The sequence below is a fragment of the Panicum virgatum genome, chromosome 5N (assembly GCF_016808335.1).
Source record: "Panicum virgatum strain AP13 chromosome 5N, P.virgatum_v5, whole genome shotgun sequence".
Taxonomy (NCBI): Eukaryota; Viridiplantae; Streptophyta; class Magnoliopsida; order Poales; family Poaceae; genus Panicum; species Panicum virgatum.
Window position 1 is genome coordinate 8,719,903 of NC_053149.1, and position 26,108 is coordinate 8,746,010.

Consider the following 26,108-nt stretch of genomic DNA (forward strand, 5'->3'; position numbering starts at 1 on the left):
GATTAGTATTGAAAATTCAGAAATTCGCATGTCGTTGTTTTTTTACTTAAAAATTATACTATTTTTTACCATACATCACTTTGTTTATTATCGTAAATTATATCTTATTGTTGGTTAAAACAATTCAAATATGATCTATCTATAATAACAATTTGATTTGTTTAACTTTAATTTAATAATATTATGCATATAATTATTCTTATTTTTGTTTTATTTTGATAAGTGTTGTTAGCTTTACTTTTTATTAATAGTATATATTTTTAACTGATACATAGCTAAATAATATTTTATATTTAATTTTTCATAATAGTATTGGTGGGTGATTTTTAATTAGGCACAGGGGTATTTTGGGTTAATTTTACCATAATTGCAGTGGTGGGTAATTTTTATTTTTCTATTTTTCCCCGATTAACGTGGAAATTTCTAGACCTTGAGAGCGAACGTGGAGACTCTGTTTATTGGGCAAATAATAAGATAATAGATATTCCACTTTGGAGTTGCTCCATTCTTTCTGCTCTTGAACCAAACACTGAACGGAACAGCTCCGTTCTAGTTCACTCCTGAACTAAACAGTACCTAACTAAACTTCCACCTCAATTATGTTCTTCCCAACACGTATGGATATGATTGAAGGGGATTATCACTTAAGTACCAAACAAGATCTTAGTGACAACACTAACCCCCTTCAAGTAAGTTCAATACACGCAGTATTCCACCTCATTTTTATGATACGGAATCGTGGGATCAGTAACTAACTCACCGCGCGGGCATGTCCCCGGCTGTGTGCTGCCGTCGGGGCAGAGGCACCTGACCGCTTTCACTTCGGCTTTCATGCCGGCACGGACCTCCGCTCGCGTCGTACGCCGCGCAGTCCCCGGGCACCGCCCAGTCGAGCAGGAAGCCGCGCCTGACGAGCCTCTCGTGGTCTCCCAGCGCCCTCAGCTCGAAGTATTAAATGTAGATAAAATAAAAACTGAATTGTATAGTTTGTTTGTAAATTGCGAGACGAATCTAATGAGTCTAATTAGGTTATGATTAGACACTAAATTGCTATAGTAGCTGTTACAGTACACATGTGCTAATGACAAATTAATTAGTCTTGATAAATTCGTCTCGTAGTTTACATACGAGTTCTGTAATTAATTTTATAATTAATTTATATTTAATACTTCAAATATGCAAAAAAATTTATTTCAAAAGCTTTACAGCTGCATCTAATTCGTCAGACCCGAGCATCACCGGCACGGCAAGTACTGGCATCCCGGCGATGCCGCCACCTGCACGCCCCCCCCCCCCCCCCCTCCCCCCGGTCTCGTAGCTTCCGGCTCAGGTACACGGGCCACTGGTCCAGGCCCGTACGGTTCATTGGAAATGACCCTGCTGGAGGTCTGTGCTCAGGTAATCAACCCTAGCCACCTCTGACTGCCTGACCTGCCTCTCTAGGCTTCTTATTTATCATAAGATTTGTTTTAGTTTCACATAAATTACACCTAGATCTTTTTCTGTAACCACCCTCGCTCTTCCACTACTGGAAAACCGAATTTCCCTGAGAGTTACCAAACCGATAGAAAAATTGAAAACACCAATAGAAAAATAAAAAAATAATTTTCTTGACAGTCCACTGACATGGAATAACCGATAGGAATAACACGACAGAGAAATAGCAATTTGCCTGTCGATTTTTTTACCCCTAGCGGTAACTAAAATTTCCCTACTGGTTAATGGCCGATAGGGTTTCTTCGGGTCACCAGGTCTGAATCTTTTTCCATGTTGGCCGGGACGCACAGGAAAATTATTTGTACCGATAGGAAAAAGATTTTCCCTGTTACCATTTTACCGACAAGTACCTTGTCCTTGTCGTTTCTTTTGCCGACAGGGTAATACATTTTCATGTCAACTGTTTATTTCATTTTCTACCACCATTTAGCCGACAGAGAAGTAAATATAATGCCAATTTTAAAATGCACCAGAATCACAATGTTCATCAAGAAATCAGAATCATATAACACATAAAGTCCACATCGACCATTACATAGATATCATAATATCATGTCCAAATGTCGGTATTGATCAGTACATGTTAGCAAAATAATCTCCCCACTGAACTTATGGTATGGTACTATCTAGAGCCATACTATCCGCTTTTAAAGTGTGTGCATTCATATATAGGCACAACACTACAAAATATGAACAGAGAGATGCCCTTCAATTTCCAAAATGATCAAGCATGAAGCGGGGTTGGGGGCCGAGGCGGCCGGTGGGGTGGGGGGCCGAGGTGGTGCGGATGGGAGCAGGGTTGAGTGGAACGGCGGCGGCGTGGAGGGAACTGGAGACCGGACTAGAAAAAAAAGGAGCGGCTGGCTAGGGTTTGCAAAGGCTAGGACGAGTCTTTTCTTTTCGCTAGTATTGTGCCTGCCCACTCAGTTTCAGGCACGGGAGATACGCGTGGGAGTCCAATTGTAGGCGCGCGGAGCGTAAAATATTTTTCCCTGTGAGTGATATCAGAACCAACAGGACAATTAAAATTTTTCCTGTGTGTATTACAAATGCCGACAGGGTAATTGATTTCCTTGTGAGTTATTCAACAACTGATAGGGTAATATGCGATTTCCTCCTGTGTGTACATAAAAAACTGACAGAAAAATACCGCACACTCAGGGGAATTCCGTTTTCCAGTAGTGTTCCCCGTACTATTTTCTCCTTTAGTAGAGTACTAATATAGCTGCAGATACAGCTACTGGCCTAACGTCCGAAAACATACTTTATAGAAAAAAAACAGCATATAAAAAATATAATACTCGTACCATTTGGAGAGTTCTGTGAAAATGTAATGTATAGACCACGTTTCTTGTGGGAAGGCTTCTAATGCAGGATGCACTATGTGCATGATCTAATACCTGCAGCGTAAGAAATGAATACATATATTTTTAGGTTTAGTTCAACTTCTTACAAATGTGATGTAGCACATTGATTTCCTGTTTCCCGTAGGGCTAGTTCATCCATTCATGGGTATATCATAAGAATAAATTTAAAAAGGAGGCCATCTCTCACGAGAGAAATCTAAGTCGATGAAAAATATAGTGGCTCCGAGGGACATGAAAGCAATGGCTTCGGGGGCATTTCCAATTCATTTATGTTCTTCTCCAACATTTCTATGACTCTGCTCATGGAAGGGCGATTACTCGGGGCCGTTTGTATACACCACAAGCCAACTAGGGTCATCTGTCTTGCAATCTCTTCCGTCTCACATGTGACTTCATGACTTTGTAAATCTTTAACTAGACGGTCATAAACCCAGTTTGGAAAATACGCTTCACTAGAATTCTCAATATTTCCTTTAGTATTCGTCCTCCCTCCTACCATCTCCAACAGCAGCATTCCATAGCTGTAAACATCTGACTTAGTGGATACAACTCCAAAACCCCTAGAAAATACTTCTGGAGCAATAAAACCGATGGTACCTCTTGCTTCCGCCATTGACAGGGCACTATCCTTAAGGTGACACAGTTTTGCCAATCCAAAATCGGCAATTTTAGGACAAAAGTCTTCATCTAGAAGAATGTTGTGTGGCTTGATATCAAAATGGATGATGCGAGTATTACAACCACGGTGCAAATATTCCAAGCCCCGCGCAATGCCTATTGCTATTTCTCGCAACTTTTCCCATCCAATGGCCATTTTAGTTTCTTCTGAATAAATATACTTCTCCAATGAACCATTGCCCATGTATTCGTAAATAAGTGCCCTCTTAGGTCCATGTAAACAAAAACCGAGTAAGTTAACAATATTGACATGTGATGTCTTACGGAAACTTACAACCTCATTCAGGAACTCCTCTCCATTTCCTTTTGATTGTTTCAGTAGTTTCACGGCAACCTTGCGGCCATCTTTTAAATTACCCTTGAATACCGTGCCATAGCCACCTTCTCCCAGATTATCTTTGAAGGATCCAGTTATTTTCTTTAGATCCGAGTATCTGTACTTTTTTGGGATGAGAGAATCGTATCCCTTTAGTATTTCCTCTATATTAGATTCATTGCCTCTATACCGTCTCTTGCGTAGCTTGATCTGAAGGGAGAGAACGGTCAGTATGATCACAAACAGAAGAGCTGCTGCTGCAATTCCTGCTCTTGTCACAGAGGTTGAACACCCCAAGGATAATAACGTCGTGTCAGTGTATTACAGTAGTATACTGAATTCGTTTAAGTTAATAAGGATGAGCTTAAAAGTGCAACTAGGGTTGCTTTATTTATAATAAAGTTGTAGTTACCTGTCCCGATTTTGATTACTCCTCGAGTATCTGCATAGAACAAATTACCTTAGTACAGTATAGTAGCATAAAGTATCGTGGAAACCAAACGGAGATGCAGTTTACTCTACCTAAAAATTATCAGGGAAAAAATAGTTACACGCCCATATCTTTGCAAATCAATTTCAAAGTGTCTAATTATTTTCTAGTAAAATACACCGACAGTCTCTAAACCTACGAGGGTGTGTCACTTCTTAGGTCCAAAAACTCTGAAACTGCATTTCAGGATCCATAAAGTTTTTAAGTTGTTCACTACATGTCCATATATATCCATGTATGCACATGACGCTAATATGTCACGTTGATTGTACGTTTCCAAGACTACCAACATGGATTATGATGAGAATTGAAGCATTTGCCTCTGATTTTTTTCTCCACCATGCTGTCTCCCTCCTCTTCCTCTTGGCTGGTGGGTTGCTTGTCAATCCCACCACTTGATGGGGCCACCCAAGGCCGCCACTTGGGGTGCCTCCCGCTGTGGAGGGTGGAGCCACATCAGCGATGACATTGGTGTGCGCCATGTCTGGTCATGCGGTGGACGCACTAGTGGACGTGGTGGGCGGATCGGAGGGCGACATAGAAAGCACGATAGCCCGAGCGGGGTTGGATCGAATAGATCGAGAGAAAAGGGAGATAAATGAGATGAGAAATGTACCGTAAGCGTGTCATGTCAGGATTACATGCACACGTGGATACATACGTATGGACATATAGTGAATAACTTAACAGTTTGTGGATCCAGAAATGCACTTCCGGAGTTGACGGACTTAAAAAGGACACTCTTACAAGTTTAGGGATCTCCTGTGCATTTTACTCTATTTTCTATACTTATTTAAAAAAATTTGTACATATCTAGACCACAATTCTATGGTGGTACACTTTCTACTGAATATTAGTTTGTGACGGTTAAGACGCATTTGTAGATTTGTACTAGGCCATGCGATCCTAATCACCAGATAACTTTTTTTCTAAATTGGTGCTCTGTCCTTGAAGACTAGAAGGGACAGTAGTGAAAGGACACTAACAAAGATCGAACATGTACAAATTGGACAATGTCAAATTGTAGCCCCTAAATTTGCGATACTCTTTGGTATCACTTGCAACGTTATACATCAAGCGTGCAAGCTGGAAGCAGCCAAGATGTTCGGTTGGAAAAAAGGACATGACAGCATTGTGCTCGGAAGACTTCTTTTTTTTTTGGAAGCGCTCGGAAGACTTTAGAGCTCAGAAGATGAGAATATTCTTGTGCCTGGCCTTTCACGGCAGGAAATATCTAATGAAAACGAACGCCAACCTTTCCATGGAAGACTTGGGGCGAAGACTTGCAGTGCAGATCAGGTGCTTTAGTAGTACTGTGCATGTGACCTGAGTCAACTCTCCAATGCGCCAACCTTTTTTTTTATGAAAAGCTCAAACTTTATTAATGCTCATCATTACAAGTAATATTGATCAGGCGACATGGGCCTGTTAAACAATCTCGGACGCGCCGTAGTAGGGTACATCCATCATTTTGGTGAGCACAAGAGAAAGTGAGGGACGGATTGTCCCCAAGGCCACTGTTTATGGCCGACTTTGCAGTAGTAGCTAAATCATGTGCTCGTGAATTGGAGCTCCTGCTAATTTTCCTAAAGATGCAAGTGGCATTCAAAATGTCCCTATGTATTTTTGGAACCAGCGGACGTAGCCTCCAGGGGATGTGTTGGTGACACTGGTGGATGTAGGACACAGACAGCTGTGAGTCTGTGCATGAGGACATCCGTGATCTGCAGAAGTTGTAGGATAGTTGTGGCAAGTTGAATTGCTTGGAGTTCAGCTTGAATGACTGATTCGGATTCAGTTACAGAACTGCGCCGACCTTTAGTAGTACTGTGCATGTGACCTGAGTCAACTCTCCAACTGGATCTCATCTACTATTTAGTGGAGTTTAGATAGGTACATGTGCACAGTGATCAGTCCCCTTGAGATTGCTCACCTCGTTCCCTAATCGGAAAGGCAATATTTACTAATTTCCTACTCAACCTGCTATGCGTAGTGCCCAGGAAAACATCAGGCATGTGGTTGGACCAAACGGCCTAACAAAAAGGTTGAAGTTTAAAAGTGGTTTCAGATAACGATTTGTGCGTCACAAAATTGGATGCACAACTTGATGCCGCCCGCAGCATGGCTGTTGTTGGCTTGTCCCCGTTGAAGATTAACCAAAAGCAAAAGGACTGGCTCCTGCTGGTGGCAGCCTATTGCTAAGGTTTATTAGCGCTAAGAAAGACAAAGGAACTGACCATTTCAAAATTCAAATGCTGGCTAAGATTACCCAATGTATGCGTCTGAATTTTAACAGCCCATGTTTTTGAGCAAATAGACAAATAGTCAAATGCAACCCAGATTACGTAGACCAACTAGGGATGGCAGCGGGTGAGAAACCCGGTGGGGGGTAGAGGAACATACCCGCCCTCACCTGGGTTAAATTTCCCCGCTACCCGCTCCGCTACCCATCTCGGGTACCAATTTCACCTCATACCCGCGCACCCATCGGATAATGGGTACCCATCGGGTGACAAACCCCCACATAAGAAACTAATCAATTAATGATTTAGCATGGGGGCGAGCTGGAACCCGGCGCGCCTTCTTTCTCTGGCGGCGGGCTCAAGCTGCCGCTGCCGGCTCCAACAGGCGACGCCGGCGCCATGGCAGCAGGGGCTAGGGGAGGACGGGACGTCGGAGGCTCGGAGCGGAGACCGGAGAGGCAGGAAGGGGGCATGCGGGCGGCACCGCAGGCCCGCAGCGGCCAAGGGCGCGGCCTCAAGAGGCGATCGACCTGCAGGCTGCAGGCTGCATATTCTCTTGGCGGCGGCTGGATGGGGGGGTGGAACAGTGGACTGGTGGAGATTAGGTTAGGGTTTGGGTGCTTATATACTTAGGGTTTGGAAGGTAGGCCCACATGTCATAGTCAAAACGGGTGCCCGTCAGAGTAACGGGTCTGGGGTGTGAAAGAACGTACCCGTATTCGCTTTACTCGATGGGTGAAGAAAATGCCTGTTAGCAGACCCGTGAAGACAAAAAAAGCCTATATCCGCACCCTAATAAGGTTTTTACCCGTGGGTTATCGGTTTCGAGTCCCCATTGTCATCTCTAAGACCAACAAACTTTGCAGTTTAATTTCGTTAGTCCCAAAGAGCATCTCCACCCTCCCCCCGCTGGCGCCTTCTCCCTCCCTACGTCGCGTCTCCCTCTGCCGCGCCTCCCTCCGCCGGGCCTCCTCCCTACGCCGGGCCTGCTCCCTCCGCCGAGCCACCTCCCTCCGCCAGGCCTGCTCCCTCCACCGGCTCCTTGTCCCTCCGTCGGCCTCCCCGCGGCCTGTCCGCTCCTCTCCGCCGAGCTCCCCGCTACAGGCCCTGGCGAGCGCGGCGAGGCCCGCGACGCCGAACCCCTTAGAGCGGGTGAGGTGGCATGGCGCGGAGGGGACGGCGGCGAGGGCGCGCAGAGGGAGAGGTCGAGGCGGGAGGCACACGGGTAGCAGGCCTAGCATCGACGATGGAGAGCACGAGCTGCTCGAGCTCGACCTTGACGGCGAGGAGCTGCTGCTGCGTCGCCTCGAAGCAGCCTCGCCCCTTGCCCAAAGTGGTAATCTGAACTGTTAGAACAAATTTAATATTTTAAAATAGATATGTATAAAATTGGATGGTGATCATTTCTTATATTATCAAGCACATTATTACAAATAAGAATAAAATTTTGCATAAATTATTTTATGCATTATTTGCTCCCTACAACAAAAAAAAGTGAAAAAAATACCGAATTTGTTTCCGAATCCATACCGAATTTTATATCTATCATTTGAGAAAATATAGGATGAATTTGAGGTTTACCTTTTATGAATCTTTACAAGCTCAATGCTCAAAATAAGAATACAAATTTGTATACAAGATTCTATATCCTATTTATTCGCAATCAAAGAAAAACGACCAAAAAACTGATTACCGAATAATTACCGTTTCCGACCGTTTTCAACCCTATGCCCATCCCCATGGCCGGCCACGTGTAGCAGACAACGGCCGACGGCGAGGCATGAGAACAAGCATGGAAACAAATCGAACGTGCAAGAACGAGGGAAGCATGTGCATCTGTAGTCGTCTACGGGAGTCGATTTTTATACCTAGATTGGACGTAGAAGGGCCAGATGTGGGAGTTCGACAGCGAAGGGTTGATGTCCTGTTCACAGGCAATTCTCATAGGTCTGGAGCTTCGATTCTCGGCCATGGAGGTCGCAGCTCAAGGGGGCAAAGTGGGGGAAAGTGAGGTAGGAAGGTGGTGGAGGTGTGGATGGTGGCGATTTGATTTTGGTGGCTGGAGTTAGGCGAATTTGACCGGCGGGTGGCTGCTGGAGCTCTATTGCACCGACCAGAGGAAGAAGAACAGGGCTGTGTGCGAGAGATGATAGAAGGCATGTTGGTTTACCCTCTAATTATGAAGCTCTTTACTTTTTTGCAGGCCTTCCAAACTCTAAATTTAGCTAGGATTCGACACTTGGAGTTGCTTATCATGGAAATTACCTGAGCTTCTAGTGTGAAATTACAAGAACGGGAGAAATACCAGTCTCTAACTAGATAGAAATGGCAGCATATGGTGAGACCGTGAGACACCTGTATGTATTGCCGTATTGCTTACTAGAATTCAGAAATAGACCAATTCAAGTTAACAGATGCTGCTTGCGGTAGCTTACCGCGAGAATTCCGGCAGGGCCTCCCGTCGCTGCAGATGCACTGGAACGCAAGCTCAACGAATTTGCACTCGCCGCCCCGCCCCTTGCACGCGCCGCACTCTGCCGTGGTCGACGGCCACTCCACGACGAACCCTTCATCGATCAACCTCCTGTACTCATGGGCTGGCTCCTCCGACGCGTTGCGGAAGGAGGACCGCTGCACCGGCACGCTCACCGAGCTGCAGTTCCTCGGGACCTCCGGCGGCAGCGCGCTGCCCTCGCCGTCCAGGACGTACGCTCCGATCGTGAGCCTCGCGCACGGCGGCTGCAGCAGCACGCTGGCGTTGCGGGGGAGCGTGCAGTTGTAGACGAAGGTGAGGTTCGTGTTGGCGGCGGCGCTGACGTTGACCGGCAGGAGGGAGAGGCCGGAGGACACGTTGAAGTCCGGGATGTGGCACCGCTCGTCGCCGACGAAGGACGAGTCGACGTCGACGGCCATCACGAAGGAGTTGCTCTCGTAGTAGATGCTGAGGACGCGGTACAGGCGGTCCCGGAACGTCCTGGCGAGGTAGGCGCGGCCGGCGTCGGCGGCGCACGTGAGCTCGAAGGCCGGGTTACCGCAGTAGAGCGGCTGCACGCCGCTGAGCGAGAACGGGTACGTGATGCTCAGGTTCCCGCATGTTGCCGGCGCGCAGCTGGTGTTGCCGCGGGTTCCGTTGGCGTCGGCGGTGGCGGTAGCGAAGCGCAGCAGGGCGAGCGGGAGCAGCAGCAGAAGAGGAAGAGCACCAGGCGGCATCGGGACAAGGAGAGGAGAGTAGGCTGTTCTTGGCTATGTGCACAACTATATGGAGAGATGAAAAGGAAATTGGACGACGGGATTTGTCAGTCCATCTTCAAGCTCAGAAATGCCAAATATTTGACTGCTCCAGCTTCCAGCGTTCCGATTTTTTTTTAAAAAAAAGACTACACCCTGCCAAGTAGCGACGTGTGCCGGGATGTGCACGACGGTGACTATTCCAACGCAGTAGTCTGTATCCTACGCGTCAAATTTCTCTGACTGATTATGCGGTTCAGAGGCTCAGATGGAGAAGAGTTTTCGGTGTGATGCTTCAAAGATTATCAATTTATTACAGTGGACTCTAAACTGGTAAGAAAATATGGGCTTCGAGCATATCTCAGATGCAATCAAACGTACCTTAACGTTGAAACCCGGAAGATTACCAAACACGGACCTGGACACGCGGAGTAATAATGAGAACCGAAGTTATCCTGGTATCATCCTCATGTCATTGCATCACTAATTCATGATGAAAACATCATAAACACTGCACGGCAGCACGGCAGATGTACGGGATGAACCAATGATCAGTGAAGCACTCGGCTATATGGTGACTACTATATTTCTCATGATGCGTATGGAGTAGATCTATCAGCTTTTGAACAAAGAGAGTGCGGAATAGATAAACCCTTAGAGAGGAGTTTTGGTTCCATACGCAAATGGTTTCACGAGATATTCAATGTGAATCCAAAGACTCATCTCCTAACCGTTCAGACTGTGACGAATTGGGGAACTGAAGGGGATTTCTGGGAGTTGATGCTTATAGCAAACACCGAAGAATGGCGGACTTACATGCAAGCAGCTCTTGACCGCGGGTGGCCTCTTGCAATGCTAATTCAGATTCACCAGAAGGCAGCCCATTTCGGTGAAGTGTCAACAAGTACATCATCTCATATAAACCAAGCAGTGGAACAAGAAAATAAAGATCAGAACATGCATGTTACAGAACCTGAGCCGCAAGGTATAGCTGATCAGGTAGGAGAAAAAGAAGATCAGAACGTGCATGTCTTTCAATCTGAGCCGCAAAGTTTCGCTGATGAGGGGGAGTGGATACCTGAAATAGTGGAAGCTGTATAGAATGAAACCCAAGAGGCTCGAATGATGGAAGAATGTGGGGACTCATCAGACGATGAGGACTACCCGTTGCTAGGTGAATGGCGAGACAAGGGTTTTGAAAATCCAGTGATACATGCTATTAGGAGTAATGAGTACGAATACAGAGAGAATGAGATTGTGCAGGGGGCAAAGTATCCTAGCATTGAAGTTGTGAAAGATGCTGTGAAGCTTTGGGCTATATCGTTGAGGAAGGAATTCAGAGTTGTGAAGTCTAGCAGCAAAGAATATGAGGTGAAGTGTGTCAATGACGATTGTACATGGCGAGTACATGCCTACAAGGGCAAGTACAAGACACACTGGGAGTGTTCAATTGTTACACCACATACATGTAGATTAACTGCTGTTGCGCAAACTCACCGTAACATCACATCCACCTTCGTGGCCAAGAAGATGTATGGGGTGATTCTGAACAAAATTGATTATGAGCCAAAATTGATAATTAGGGACATCGACGACCGTTTTCAATACAAAATCAGCTATGCAAAGGCTTGGCGGGCAAAACAAAAGGTGTTTGAGATGAGATTCGGCACATATGAGGCATCATATGATAACCTGCCTCACATGCTGTCAGCAATTGTGCAGAGAAATCCTGGAAGCGCGACTGATACCTACATTGTACCGAGTTTAGATGAGGGACCTGGGTTTCTGCTTCGTGCCTTCTTCTTCCTTGGTGCATGTGTGAGGGCATTTATGTATTGTCTTCTTGTTTTATGTATTGACGGCACATTCTTGACAGGAAGATATAAGGGGACAATACTGACAGCGATTGGAGTTGATTGCAACAAGCAGGTGGTTCCCATCGCCTTTGTTTTTGTTGAGAATGAGAGCACAGAGAGCTGGTACTGGTTCCTTGAACGTGTGAAGATTCACGTTGTTGGTGGAAGGCCTGATGTTTGCCTCATCAGTGACAGACATGTATGTCTTCTAGCAGCAATAAGGCAACTACATGAAGGAAGTCGAGGACAACCTCCTCTATGACCAGATGTAGTGAGTAGGTGGTGCATAAGACATATGGGTGCAAACTTTTATGAGCGCTTCAAGAATAAGGAACTTATGAATTTGTTCAAGAGGTTGTGCACTCAGAATCAACAGCGGAAGTTTTATGCATTGTGGCAGGTGCTAGATAACATGTGCGCCGAGCTGCTAAAGGAACAGGCCTCAACCTCCAGCCGGAGACGTTCCGGCGGCGGACCTTTCACACAGTGGATTAATGATGCACCTAAGGAGAAGTGATCAATTCTATACGACACTGGTGGTCGTCAATATGGGATCGAGACCCTGCTTCCTTAGCACGGCGGGCCCTCTCTCGCTTTACTGAGTGCGCCGGGGATATTTTCCCTTCCTAATAGCTTCAGACAGTGCTTCCTTAGCACGGCGGGCCCTCTCTCGCTTCCTCTCCCTATCAGCTTCACGTTTCTCTGCCTTCTGACGTTCCACTTCTGTAATCCTTTTCAGAATCTCTTCCTGGTTTTTCTTGTGCTTCTCCTCCATCTGTTCTTCATGCAGCATTCATTGCCACCTTTGTGCAGCCCACCTTGCTTGACGCTCCACGTGGTCCTTATCCTGCTGAGATTGCTCGGTGTCTAACCACTGCACGAAATCACATAGAGGCGGTGAAGTCTTTCCCTAAATCATGTTAGAAGTCATTACTAGATCTGAAAGTGACAAACTCTGATAGTATTTGTAGTACCTTTGCTCGGTCCTTGCCGTAATGCTTGGGCGGGTCGTACTCGTAATTCTCGCGCATGAAGAATCTCTTGCTAAAGTCGTCCCCCAAAATCCTTGATTTCATTAGTTTGCACAAGGATCCGCAAAAACACAGGCACCTGGACTCTTGGGGGGACTGTTTCCGTCACCTTACTCCATAGAATATAGGTGGATCCTGAGGATGCCATGGTGTTGAGCCCTGGCAATCACAAGTGAGAAATCAGATTGCTAATATACTATATCAACGCTAATCATTATCAGTAACTACACCTAAATGTACCACTAATCACTCCTAATAATAATTAAACTGATTGCTATACTACTGTTTCAATAAAATACTTTCTACAATTTTCTAACATTTTCTTAAAAAAATTAATATTATCTTCCAATTTTTAAGACTTTCTAATACTTCTCTAACAATTTTCTAGTACTTACTAATACTTAATCTAACACTAAATGTACTGTATCAATGCTAATCATTACAAGTAACTGCACCTAAATGTACCACTAATCACTCCTAACAATAATTAAATTGATTGCTAATCTACTGTTTCAACAAAAATAATTACAACATAATCTATTTATAAAGCGTAGAAGAATTTTGGTTACCTGCAGTCGTCGGCTCGAAAATGCGGCAGGGCTTCGCCTCTCTCCCTCCCTCCCTCTTTTTTCTTGATTTCTGGAATTTTAGTAATGCAAATGAGGGGTGGGGGGACCAGCCAACCCTTATATAAGGGTGGGAGAGCCGGCCGCCCCGCTGTCGGGCGACCGGCCCCCAGGGACCTGCGCGCAATTTCCTCCGCGAATTTTTTTCAGAAAAACCCCTGCCGCCCCGCTGCATCTGCATGGGTAAAAAACGAAAATATATTCCTGTAAATTTTCAAATTGAAAATATATTTTTTTTGTAAAAAACGAAAATAAAAAATATAAAAATATAAAAACCGCCTGCCCGGTTGGAAATGTTCCTGGCCCACCTTCTTACGTGGAACGCAGGCCGCCTAGGAGATCACTTTTCTTGATGGGCTATCAACACTCTGCTCGTGTTTGGGCTGAATTTGCATGGGCTTGATAGCCTGCGAGTGGTGGTGAGTGGTGACATAGCGGGTCCATGTAGACCATTTGGCGGCGGCCCCATCCCCATCCCGGCGTTTCCTGCCACACTGCTACAGGCTGCGGCCGCCGCCGCGCGGAGTCGGCGAGTCGCGGTCGCCCGGCGCGCGCGGGGAATACCAGCGCGCAGCAGCTGCTGTTCTCGGCCATCCTCTACTGCGCCCTGCCGCCATCCCCACGAGAAAATATCCCGCGCCTTGCGGCCCCGCCGGCTCCGTCCCGGTGGTTACGGCGGCAGAGGGGGATTGCCGCGCTAATTCAATCTCGCACCACCGATGGCGATGGGGAATTCAGTCTCGCGCCACCGATGGAAAAGCAAACTTTGGGTCGCTTATCTCCCCTGCACTGGCCTCGCTGCCTTGGGTGAAGAATCCGACAAGCAGTCTGCAATGGCATAAGTAAGTGACGTGCCCATTGATTATGCCGTAGAATCGTAGATTTTATTCATTGGCATTGCTGCGATTTGCTAGTTGTTAGTTGTAGTAACTGTCCAAAAATGTAATTCGATTTGCATGGAACCGATGGGGCATTTAGATTAGGTGTACATTTTGGCGTTTAGTCCGAACGATTTTTTTTTTTTCAAGGTGATTGTGCAACCGAAATATTTACTGATAAGACATCAGAACAGATGCATGAATTGGTATCTGAAAGGAACATCAGTAAAGATGGCATGAGTGCATGACTACTATCAACTTCATCCTTTCAACATGCCCATTGCCCATCATTCTGCCAGTACTTTAGTTTGCTTGACACCAGTAAAGATGGGCTCACAGCTCACTACTTGGGAATTTCTGGGTGATGATGGTCTATAAGAATACTTGTATTGGACTATATATCCTTCCCCCCAGGCCCCAGCTGGGGCCTTAATATGTAGACTAAGATGCAAGAATACCACACACTATAGTAGGCTGGTATACTTTTCTTCAGCAGAGAGTATGGCTGAAACATCAGGTTTGACCTCTCACCTGTGAACAAATGGTTGCTTCTGGTTTATGGCGGATATATGATAAATACCTAATTCTGATGCTACATCTTGACCTTGTCACAGAGTTGGTAGACGTTTTAAGTTTTTTGAACCCACAATACTCATTTCCTTGGTCTTTACAACCTCACTAAAAGCTTGTGTTTTGGTATGACTGCTGAAGCCCGTGCTTTCTGTACTCAAAATACACATCGAATCTTCGCTGAAAAAGAGAAAATAGTTGCATATATCATTGTCATTTAAAATTTTGCTGCACAGAAATATGTAGATGAAATATCTTACGGTATCTGCCTGAAGTTCTGCTTTGGCGGTATGTCCAACTCATCTAAGCCTTTTTCAAACATTTCCAAAACTTCTGTTATTGTAGGGCGAAACATGGGCAGTACTTGTACGCACCACAAGCCAATTAAAATCATCTTTCTAGCAATTTCTTCAACTTCACATGTGACTTCGCAAGCTTCTAACCCATCATCAAGTGCAAAATGGTCATAAATCCAATCTGGAAAATACTTTTGGCTTGACTTCTCAACCATAGATTTCACATTTTTTCTGCCTCCAACCATCTCTAGCAACATCATTCCATAACTATAAACATCTGATTTTGTTGAAACAACTCCAAAGGTTCGAGAGTAGACTTCAGGAGCAATGAATCCGATTGTTCCTCTTGCACCAGTCATTGAAAGTTTACTCTCCTTAGTGTGACACAATTTAGCTAAACCAAAATCAGCAATCTTTGGGCGAAAACCCTGATCTAGAAGGATATTTTGAGGCTTGATATCAAAATGTATAATGCGTGTATTACAGCTGTGGTGCAAGTATTCAAGCCCACGAGCAATTCCAATCGCTATCATGTAGAGCTTTTGCCATCCTAACTTTTCTTTGGGGTTGTCAGAGAAAATGTATTGATCCAGAGAACCATTGGGCATGTACTCATAGATAAGAGCCCTTTTTGAGCGCTCCAAACAAAACCCAAATAAGCTTACAATATTCACATGAGATGTCCTGCCAATGCTCATAACCTCATTCACGAACTCCTCCCCTTTACCTTTGCTGTCATGCAGAAATTTTACTGCAACCAGACGGCCATCACGTAGCTTTCCTTTGTAAACCACTCCATAACCACCCTGTCCGAGCTTATTACTGAGAAAAGAAGTTATCTTCATTACCTGTGAGTAGTTGTATCTTTTTGGAGCTAGGGATCCATAGGATACTATTAGAGCCTCAATGTTCCTTTCAGTACTGCTGATAGCCCTTTTGCCCAGGAGTAACCGTAGTCTTTGCCCTTTCTGATGGCAGACCATCACATAAATACATGGAAAGAGCAAGCTTGCAGCTGCTGCCATCAAAACTGAGATAAAATCATATGTTATTTTCTTGAAATATCAAAATTTACGTTATGTTTTGTATTTTTTTTCTAAATATATGCCATTTTGTGCGCCAGATGAACAGTCTCCTAGGAGGACATGACTGCCTTCATTTTTTTAAATGTTAAAGCATCATTGTGTTTATCATTTACCTATTCGTATTATCTTCCCATCGCTCCTCTTGCGTCCTGTAATAGCAACAAGTTTCATTAATGCTAGAACAATAACATAATTTAGTACTAAAATAATATATTTAGAAAACAGTAAAGTACATTGGGGTCTTAATTTTTTACTCTGGATTCCCGCCTAGGTGCATAAACTCTCGAAGTGGCGATGTGAGACTCTAGGTCCATATAATTGGTCTTGGAGTGAACCACTAAAATTTGAAGGACCCAAGTCCTCACTTAAAGAATTCATGGACCTATGTGATAAACTAGAAAAAGCTAACCAGTAGTATGATGAGGAAAACATATTGATTACAAATTAGTGAAGAGCAGCAATGGCGTTTCTCATCTCTTTTGATTGAAGAAATAAATTACTCAAAATGAGGGGTTTCTGTTCCATACAAGGAACAGCCACACAAACAGATCTGCATGTGGATGCCAATATACATATTTGTGGAGATATTTTTGTTCTTTTAAGAAAAATATTTGTTACCGCACTGCTGTGTTAATTCTACCGATCTGCGTGGTGATCTTATTATCGTGAACACAAGTAGTGGTTATACTGCCGATGATCTCTGCCATCAACAATATGCAATCGGTCTTGTTACTGAACAACTATCTTGTGGAAAGGTTACACAAGAGTTCAGTGTTTGTTTTCCAAAGAGCAAGCATGTAGGGTTCAGGATGTGAAATGAATAATTAACAATATAATTAAGTCTTCCCCTAAAAAGTACTACGGACGTTTGAAATTTTAGATTGTTTTAACTTTTCAAGATATATATAGATTTTGTTACGCATCTAATTATATGCTATGTTAGATATATAACAAAAGTAATGTATCTAGAAAACCAAAACGACTGACAATTTGAAAAGCAAGAAGTATGTAGAAAAGATAGCCTGAAATTCTTGGGAAGCTAAGGTAGCCTCTATCACTATGGCACTGAACTCACCGCATGTCGCCGAGTGAACACGGTTGTAGCAGTAGCACTTGAACGCATCGTCGGATACATCAACCCGGCACTGGCCGCCGGTGTCCGTGCAAGCCTTGCAGGCCCCAGCATCCGTGTACTCGAGCAGAGACCCCCCCTGCAACAGCCGCCGGTAGTCTGCCCCCGTCGCTCCCTCGTATCCCAGCACCGGGATCATCGACACGGCGCAATAATTCGTCGGCGGCGGCGTCGCGATGCCGCCTGGCGTGTACTTGTTCCCAAGCAAGGCGAACACCGGCGGCAAGTCCGGCGGGCAGCGCACGCGCATCCAAGAAGGCGGCGGTGCGGGTCTTCTCCCCAGATCGCAGTCGTAGAGGATAAACAGGTCCTGGTTCTTGGAGCTGATGTTGAACGGCGAGAGACCGAGGTCGGAGGAGGCGTTGACGAAATTCTGGGGATCGCAAGGGGCGCCAGACAGGTCGACCGTGAAGGAGCTGTTCTCGTAGAAGATGTCCAGCAGCTGGTACCTCCAGTAAGCGTTCGCCAGGGAAGCGTTGCCCTGCTTTTCGCATGTAACCTCGAAGGCCTTGTACCCGCACTCCGGCGGGTGCGTGCCGGCGAGCCAGAACGGGTAGGAGATGTTGAGGCTGCCGCACCTCGCCGGCGCGCAGGCCGCCGACGTGTTCAGGGCAGCGACAGCGGGGGTGGGACTGGCTAGCAGTAGCAGAGGGAGAAGCGTCATGGCTGGGCAGAGCAGGGCAGCCGCCGCCGCCGCCTTTGGAACAGGAGGACACACACGCATCTCGCCGGGTCGGGGCCTCAGCGGCCTTGCACGCAGTTGTGCGATCAGAGCAGGCGAGAATTGAGGTGCGGCGGTAGAGAGGCGAATGCAAGTCCGGAGATTAACGTGACAAACAGCATCTGGGATGGAAAAATCAAGCTCACGTTGAATGGGCATGACTCTCCCGTGTGACTATTAGAGCATCTCCAGCAGTCTCTTGATAATTTTTTTTCTAACTGGTATTGGGATATGTTTCAATAGCAATTATGGAATTATTGGGGAGTTATTTTTACAGTTCTCAATAATTTTCTTCCAATCCAACTATCTTATTGGGAGAGTCGGGACTCTCCCTTTGCTTAGGGAGAGGTGGGGTGAATTGTTGAGATGTTCTAATAATTACTAGAAAAAGAGAAAAGTTTTGGAAGTCTGTTGGAGCACTAGTTTTTATCTATTTTTTAATATGGTACTCCTTCCGTTCTAAATTATAAGTCATTTCAAGAATTTTGGAGAGTCAAACCATCTCAAAGTTTGACCAAAATTATAGATAGAAGCATAAAAATTTATGACATCAAATAAAAATACTATGAAAATATAGCTAACAAAGAATCTAATGATACTTAATTGATATAATAAACGTTATTATCTTATTATATAAATTTGGTCAAATTTGAAAAAATTTGACTCTCCAAAATTTTTGAAATGACTTATAATTTAGAACTGAGGAAGTAGTTGGATTGGGAATTACCGGATTGCTGTAGGTGCTCTTAACAAAAAGATTCTCCCGTGTGGACCCAGTATACTATTGCTCGATGGGAACGGGACGCTTGAGGGACCAACTGGCCCAATTCCATTGACTTCAGCTGACGTGCAGGTCCTCATCCTGTGTCTTGTAGTACGTTGCACTGTCCATCTGTCATTTCTGATGGGGCCGGCCTGCCAGAACGTTGAGCTTGACTGCTTGAGGGCGTATTTAGATTATTTTGGTCAAAATGTTTTAATTTTTTTTATTAATTTAGAGTATTAAATAAAATTTATTTATAAAATATTTTGCACGGATGAATTGTAAATTGCGAGACGGATCTTGTCGGTGTCCTGACCCGGGGGTCCGGATCCTAACTAGTAAATGCCGTGTGTTTCCTCGTCCCAGATGTTGATGCAAGAGGCAACACAGTAACGCACGGGTTTATCCTGGTTCTGGCCACGGGGCCGTACGTCCAGTAAATGGGGTGTGCGAGTGCACTGTATTATCTTGCACCCGGAGTGCTGGTAGTAGGGGTACAAGCGAGGTGAGAGAGGGAGGGAGGCTCCCAAGTCTCCGCTAGAAGAGGGGTTTGAGCGTGGTGAATAACGATGTCGGAAGCTAGGAGCAGGTGCGTGTGCTCTAAGCGGTAGATGTCTAGAGAGTCAACCGACCTTTTTAAGGGATGCCCGCCTCCTCCTTTTATAGACACAAGGAGGGGCGGGATACATGAGTAGGGGAACACGGAAGTCGCCATTTTCCCCCAAATCGTGGGGTGTAGTGGTCAAACACTGTAGAAAGTACACTATGGGGCATGGCGTTGGGCGTGGCGATCGTCCTGGCCATCGTCCTTGATCTCGCGGAGATCGCGCCGGCGTCCTGCCAACCCATGTAGGCGGAGTGGTCGTTGCTGTAGGGCGTACAGTTCTCCAGATGTGGCGTTCCGTGGGCCCTGCGGGTCAGGATCTTGCGTACTCCAGCGGCGGCGGGGCACGCGGCGGTCCCGGACCCCCTGGACGGAGTGCTGTCGTGCACACTAGAAGGTCCGGGAGACACGTGGAGGTCCCGGACCCCTCGAGGGGGGAGGTCCGGGCTCCTGGCTGCGAGTGATGGGCGTCCCTCTCTGAGGGGCTCGTGGCGACACCGGACCCCCTCCCAAGAAGGTGGTGGTCCGGGGCCATACGTATGATGAGGTAGAGTCCGGTCGGCCGGAGTTGGCAGAATAGTACGGGGAGCAGTGCCGGGCACGCTCCGTCTCGCGTCGCAGGTCCCATAGTATCGCCACAGCGCCCGGGATGGCGGAGCAGTGACCGGAGTTGGCGGATGGGACTCCGGTCACAGCCATCGTGGGAAATGGCGGTCTGACATCGTCTGTCCTGAGCACTGTGGAGGAGTGGTTGGCACTTAAAGCCTCCGTACGACGGGCGAGTGAGCTGCAGGGCTGTTTGTCCCTTGCGCCGTGGGGTGGCCTCAAGCGAGGCGAAGATGATTCGCCCTCTCGAGGGTAGGTTCGCTACCCTCGAGCGAGGCGGAAATATGGGCGCAGTCGAGGGGTCTCGACGGGAGCCCTCGAGCGAGGCGGAAACCACCCCGCTGTCTGAGGGGAGCGTGGATGGGCCGCACCGTGTTGGTGGGCCACGTGTTTGGGCTTCTTTGAGTCCTTTTCTTTCTTCCAGATCGGAGGGAGGCCGTGGGCCTTTGTGGGCCCAATTGCCTTAGCATGTGTTTGCTTTTTAAAGCGATCTTAGTACCCCCGATTAGGGTGTCCCTAATCGTGGTACCCGACAGATCTAATAAGCTTAATTAATCTATAAATTAGCGAATGATACTGTAGCATCACTGTTGCAAATTATGGATTAAGTAGGCTCGTTAGATTCATCTCACGATTACAATTCATTCGTGCAAAAAATTTTGTAAATAGATTTTATTTAATACTTCATGCATGTGTCCAAATATCGATGTGATGTTTTTGGTGTAAAATTTTGGGATCTAAACTAACCTGATTGGTTGGATTTCAAAATGTTAGCATACCAAAAATGTGGATAAACCTATTAATTTTAGCACTCATTTGCTTCTAGGCTAAAAAAACAGCCCACCTAACCAAATAGTACGGTAAACTTGCCAAGATTTTAGTAAAAAGAATTAGTATGGCCACATTTTGGCATGCCTGTATTTTGGCATCCAACCAAACAGACCCCATATTTTTACTCAATGGAAAGTTGCTGACCCATTTTGTCAAGTCTTTAAGATGTACTCCTTCCGTCCTGCAAAGAGCCTCCAAATTTTGTTCCACAAAGACTGTTTCATTTAGATTGTAGTAAGTCCATCTAATTAAAGCAATATCAAATACCAAAAAAAAATTACATAGAGAAGGACATGGAGCCAAAAAGACTATCCCACAAAGACCGTTCCAATCAAATGCAAATGCATCGGAATCAGAAAAGTAACATCTAATTAAGTATTTGATTGGCTCTATGCCCTTCTCTATACAATTATTTCTTAGTATTTGATATTGCTTTAGTTAGATGGATTTTTTTTTAAACGAACCACCAAGAGATATGCCTGTTATATTAAAAAGCAGGAGGAGCCCGATGGGCCAAAGTACAGAAATGTGAAAAGTCCCAAAAAAAATTAGACACCGTTAATTAGAATGCTAAATGAATAGTTTTTGTGGGATAAAATTTGAATGCTAAACAAACCGTCTTTGTAGGATGGAGGGAGTGTGTCTGAAATTTTCTAAACAAATACAGTAGTATTTGTGGGACGGAGGGACTCCTAGCATACGTTTAGTCAAGGAACTCGCAAGTCTTCCATCAAAGAAGGAACTCGCAGTCGCAGTCGCAATTATCAGAAAAAAAAAAGGAACTCGCAGTCGCTGAGACTGCTGACGTTGCTAGGCTTCTGGACTTCTGGCTGGCGTTAGTTTGCTACTGATGTTTACCACTGACTGTTCCAAAGGAAATAACGCTAGAGCTTTGGTTACCCATTGCGGAGCCACTGGCTGTATGCCGCTAACACGTTCTGAATCAAGCCAAATTAGGACTTGTTCGGTTAAACATTGATTCATTTCGGGTCGAAAATAATAGAAATAATAAAAAATATAACAAGGAATCGGGATTCATTACAAGTCGAAAATTAATTGCAATAAAAGAAATTTATGATAGATACACTAAAAAACATGAAATCAATCCATGAGTCTAGAGGTGTGGAATTAATCCCTGTCTCTTGTTGTACTTATTATGAGTCTATTTTGTTGCAATTAGTTTTTGACCCGGAATGAATCCCGGTCTCTTGTTATATTTCTTATTGCTTCTATCGTTCCCGGTTTGGAATGAATCCATGTCTAACCGAATAAGACCTTACTGATGTGCCAGGTACCCAGTAGCAGCAAGGTTGCGCTCTCGTACGAGTTGTGATGTTAAGCTCTTCCCCTAGAGCAGTTCCTTGTTGTCTCAAGGCCAACTTCCTTGGAAAGGGAAAAAGAATGGGGAAAATTGGCCCCTGGACACTGTTAAAGTGTGGCTTTTGCCACAGGCCACTAAAAAAACTGTCTTTGCTATGAACCATTACAAATCTGTGTACATTTACTAGAACACACTATGACCAATACAATATCATTTCCACCTCAAACAGGTCACATAACACATGAATGAGGACAGTTATACCCCTGCCCATTAAACAGCTCATATTGCTCTTAAAAAAGCACGTCCAGCAACATAAAAACACATGGTTGAGCCCTATTTGGCTATCAAGTACAGTAACACAAAATAGCATGGTTTCAGCCACATTTGGCTTTCAAGTACAGTAACAGAAAATGACATGTTCTACTCCAAATCTACATATTACAGATCCATAACTGAAGAGCAATGACACAGCATATAGCCTATTTTTTCTTGGGATTCTTGGACCTGACAACCTTCAACTTTTTTGCCTTTCCCTTCTCAGCAGTAATTGGAGATGTAGATGCACATTTAAAAGGCTCTATAGTGCCTTCAAATAGCATCCTGTGGCGGCTGTAGACACGCATGTTAAGTAAATATAAATAACAGAAATAACAAATAGGAACACACAAAGAAGTATCTCAGGAGCCATACCCCCTTGTCATAGGACTTGGAGAAGAAACAGGAGTGATGGCTCTTGTTGGTGTAGATGGTTCTAATTCCATCAATCTCTTTGACATGCTGCATGTAAAAAGAATAATGTGAAATTGCAGATTTGAAAAATATATAATTCCAGATTTTGAAATTTGTACATTTTAGTTACACCTTCTTGTAACAGGGCTCGCTGTAGAAGCATTAGTGATGGCTCTGGGTGGTGTAGAAGCACTAGATGGAACTACTGTGACATTTTTCTTGCCTCTCTTTCTCTTTGGTTTTGGAGGGGCAGGTGGTGGTGCATCAGAATCATAAACATATTCATTGCAAGTTTTTGCCATATGTCCAAGCTGGTTGCACCTACTACATTTTGTGGTTTTTGTTTGAGTGCCCCCTTCTGCAGCTGATTTGAACCTTCTCTTTCTTGGCCTGCCAGCTGCCCGTTTTAGAATTGGAGGCCACAACTTGAACCCGGAATCCACTTGAGGCCATTGATTACTATCTGTCATTGGCTTCACAGACTTTCCATAGGCTTTCTTGAACTTTGCCACAGAGTAGTAATCATGAACATAGTCTTCTATGTTATAACCCCGAATTGAGGTGATAATGCATAGTGCATGTGTACATGGTAGACCAGTAACTTGCCAACATCTACAGGTGCATGTTCGCTCCTGAAGATCACGGTATGCCTCCAATGAACTAGATCTCTAGTGACACCTTCAACTTCGCCTAACATTTCAGCATTTGAACCACCATCTTTGTGTGAATACCTCCATATATATTTCAGCCCCCTGCTCCTTGCATTGAGGTCCTTCATGACGTTAGGTAATATCTTGCCTTCAAGCTTTCTAGCAATTTTTCTTCTCAAGAACATTTTCTCCATGCATAGCTGCCTTATCCTATCCATGAGATCAACAACATTCAATGATTTTTCATTCCTAATCCAGCTGTTGAATGTTTCAGCAATGTTATTTGTTACATATTCACACTTGCTTGCTTCATAAAACAAGTGCCTTGTCCAAAGGTGCTTATGGTTTTCATGTATCCATTTCATGGCTTGAGGACATGCTTTATACATCAGATTGTAGTGCTCTTCAAATCTGTGTTTTTGAAAAGATCTACATGCTGGCCACAAGTGCTTCTCAAATACCTCACCTCGAAATCTTTTCTGAAAGTTTGCAACTAAGTGCCTCATGCACTCCCTATGCTCAACCCCATTGTTGAACACTTGAGTAACAGCAGAATCAATTCCTTTGCCAGCATCTGTTGAAATCACTAATCCCGGAGGTGACCCAATTGCTTGATGAAGTCTGCTGAAAAACCAAGACCAATTTTCAGTTGTCTCTGACCCAAACACACCATAACACACAGGGAACATCCAATTATTTCCATCAATAGCAGTCGCAGATGCAAGTTGGCCCTTCCATTTTCCAGTCAAATGGGTGGAGTCCACACCAAGAAAAGGTCTGCAACCATCCAAAAAACCATCCACACAAGATTTCAATGCAACAAACATTCTAGTAAATCTCATTTTCTTCCCAACTTGCTCATACTCAATGTCCACCAAACTGCCAGGATTGGTCTTCTCCACCTCAGCCTTGAAACTCCAAACATGTTCAAAACTGTCATCCCACTTCCCTTTCAGCTGATCCAAAGCCATTTTCCTTCCATCCCACACTACCCAATATGACAATTGCAGGTGATACTGCTCTTCTAGCCTTTTCTGCAATGCTTTTGCCCCAATTGTAGCATCCTTGGCAAGCCAATCAAGAACTCTATCCTTGACCCAATGGTTTGTTGCCATGCAATTCTTCTCAACTTTTCCTGTGCTTTGACAAGTGTGAGCATGAGGCATCTTCTTTATCTGCACCAAAATGGAAAAATCAGTTCAGCAAATCTACTACAAAATTTCAGCAAAAAAAAGAAAAGAAAAGAAGAAGAAACAATACCTTCCAAGTCCTCTCGTCCTGCAATCGTGACGCGTGTATCAGCCACTTGCACCCTTTAGCCTTGCAATAGGCTCTATACCGTGTTGCCTCAGAGTAGGGAGCTGCAATTTCATATTCACCTTTTATTGCATATTGTCTTATAGCCTTCTTAAAAGTATCGCCGTCCCCAAAAGTTATACCAACTTCTATTCTTGGATTCTCTAAGTCAGTTGCATGGACAATATTCTCACAGCCCCATGCATCATCCACAACTAATTCATCCACCAAGCCAACATACTCTACATCATCATCTATTTCAGAGTCGGATGAATCAAAAACTGGGTCTTCATCATCCAGACCAACATACTCTACCTCATCATCCACCCATGGCACTTCATTGTTGTTCTGGATAGAAGGCTCTACAAGGGATGAGGCTATTTCAAGTGGGGGTTGTGCAATAATTTGGTTAGCTGGGCTATCAATGCTTCCTTGCAACACACAAGGCATGCTCTCTAGTCGTCCAACATCATGCATGACTTCTGGATCATCCTTTCTCAGAACACGGACTTGTACAGATAGCCTCCTTGACTCCTAGTACATGTCAGTTGCATGAAGCAATTTCTGATCAGAAGTGATCTCTTCATAAGTACGACTCATTTTATCCCAATATGTGACACGTAATTTGTGTTTAGAGCCAAGCTTAATTTCTGCACTAATGTCAAGCAGCAAATCATTCAAATTTGTACTATCCCTGTCTAAAACCTTAGGAATGTTACATGCTTCACAATATTCCCGACCACCATCATCATTAAATTTCACATAAGCACCTACTCGGGCAGCCAGCCTGTAGGACGAATTGGGATCCATCCTACACACATAGCAACCAATTTTGCCAACGAAAAAAGGATATCAATCTACACATAGATGTAGAATCAAGACTACAGTTAGCTCTAACCCTAGGACAAATGGCAGAAACCTTACCCATCGAGAACCCATGAAAGATCGGTGTGATCCTCAGGAAAAATCTCGCTCAAGAATCGTGGAGGCTCCATTTGCAATACTCCAGAAAATCCGGCCCTCGGCGCAGCAATTTGCCGCCCCTTGCGGCCGGCTCGCTGCAACCCCGGGATCCGCTGGGCGGCAGCCCGAGCGCCCCGTGCGGCCCTGGTCCTGCCGCCGGCCCCGACCGTCCCGCGCGGCGCGGGTCTGGCCGCGGTCTCCGAGCACGGGACCGCCCCTGGCAGCAGGCGGGAGCGGGAGCAGGACCACGGGACCGCCCCTGGCAGTAGGCGGGAGCACGGGACCGTCCCGCGCGGCGCGGGTCTGGCCGCTGCCAAGGATGCAGGAGGTG

The 26,108-nt window shown here is 45.2% G+C and overlaps 3 protein-coding genes and 1 long non-coding RNA gene across 6 annotated transcripts in view; all 4 read right to left on the reverse strand.

Moving 5' to 3' along the window:
* Positions 1–18,165, reverse strand: part of LOC120676903 (LEAF RUST 10 DISEASE-RESISTANCE LOCUS RECEPTOR-LIKE PROTEIN KINASE-like 2.5) — a 41,393-nt gene extending 23,228 nt beyond the window's left edge. Inside the window, exons 1-4 of one of the 3 annotated variants that reach the window (XM_039958234.1) lie at positions 17,237–18,138; positions 16,275–16,310; positions 15,041–16,106; positions 14,414–14,960 (exon numbers count right to left, since the gene is read on the reverse strand). In XM_039958234.1, coding sequence (XP_039814168.1) covers positions 14,819–14,960; positions 15,041–16,106; positions 16,275–16,310; positions 17,237–18,017 — 2,025 coding nt within the window. In that variant the 5' untranslated portion in view covers positions 18,018–18,138 and the 3' untranslated portion in view covers positions 14,414–14,818. Of the gene's footprint in view, positions 1–14,413; positions 14,961–15,040; positions 16,107–16,274; positions 16,311–17,236 lie in introns of those variants that run through there. The other 2 variants (XM_039958237.1, XM_039958236.1) reach the window with 2 other exon arrangements.
* LOC120676906 (LEAF RUST 10 DISEASE-RESISTANCE LOCUS RECEPTOR-LIKE PROTEIN KINASE-like 2.5) lies at positions 2,784–9,850 on the reverse strand. Its single transcript, XM_039958242.1, has 3 exons — positions 9,027–9,850; positions 4,271–4,300; positions 2,784–4,124 (listed from the first exon to the last, which is right to left on the reverse strand). The coding sequence occupies exons 1-3, from the start codon at positions 9,799–9,801 to the stop codon at positions 3,061–3,063; spliced, it is 1,869 nt and encodes a 622-aa protein (XP_039814176.1). The 5' UTR covers positions 9,802–9,850; the 3' UTR covers positions 2,784–3,060.
* LOC120676908 lies at positions 12,290–13,335 on the reverse strand. Its single transcript, XR_005676033.1, has 3 exons — positions 13,276–13,335; positions 12,650–12,865; positions 12,290–12,549 (listed from the first exon to the last, which is right to left on the reverse strand). It is a non-coding gene; the product is annotated as an uncharacterized LOC120676908 (long non-coding RNA).
* A 4,562-nt stretch (positions 18,166–22,727) lies between the features above and the next one.
* LOC120674513 lies at positions 22,728–25,264 on the reverse strand. Its single transcript, XM_039955682.1, has 4 exons — positions 24,779–25,264; positions 23,980–24,693; positions 22,830–22,916; positions 22,728–22,748 (listed from the first exon to the last, which is right to left on the reverse strand). The coding sequence occupies exons 1-4, from the start codon at positions 25,262–25,264 to the stop codon at positions 22,728–22,730; spliced, it is 1,308 nt and encodes a 435-aa protein (XP_039811616.1).
* Positions 25,265–26,108: the final 844 nt, after the last annotated feature.

Coding starts and splice junctions, on each gene's coding strand:
- LOC120676906 (XM_039958242.1), bottom strand. CDS start 9,801: ATGCCGCCTGGTGCTCTTCCTCTTCTGCTGCTGCTCCCGCTCGCCCTG. Junction 4,301..9,026: donor GCCCTGCCGGAATTCTCGCG/GTAAGCTACCGC, acceptor TGTTCTATGCAG/ATACTCGAGGAGTAATCAAA. Junction 4,125..4,270: donor AGTAATCAAAATCGGGACAG/GTAACTACAACT, acceptor TGACAAGAGCAG/GAATTGCAGCAGCAGCTCTT.
- LOC120674513 (XM_039955682.1), bottom strand. CDS start 25,264: ATGCCTTGTGTGTTGCAAGGAAGCATTGATAGCCCAGCTAACCAAATT. Junction 24,694..24,778: donor AGGACGAGAGGACTTGGAAG/GTATTGTTTCTT, acceptor ATTTTGGTGCAG/ATAAAGAAGATGCCTCATGC. Junction 22,749..22,829: donor CCAAGTCCTATGACAAGGGG/GTATGGCTCCTG, acceptor GCGTGTCTACAG/CCGCCACAGGATGCTATTTG.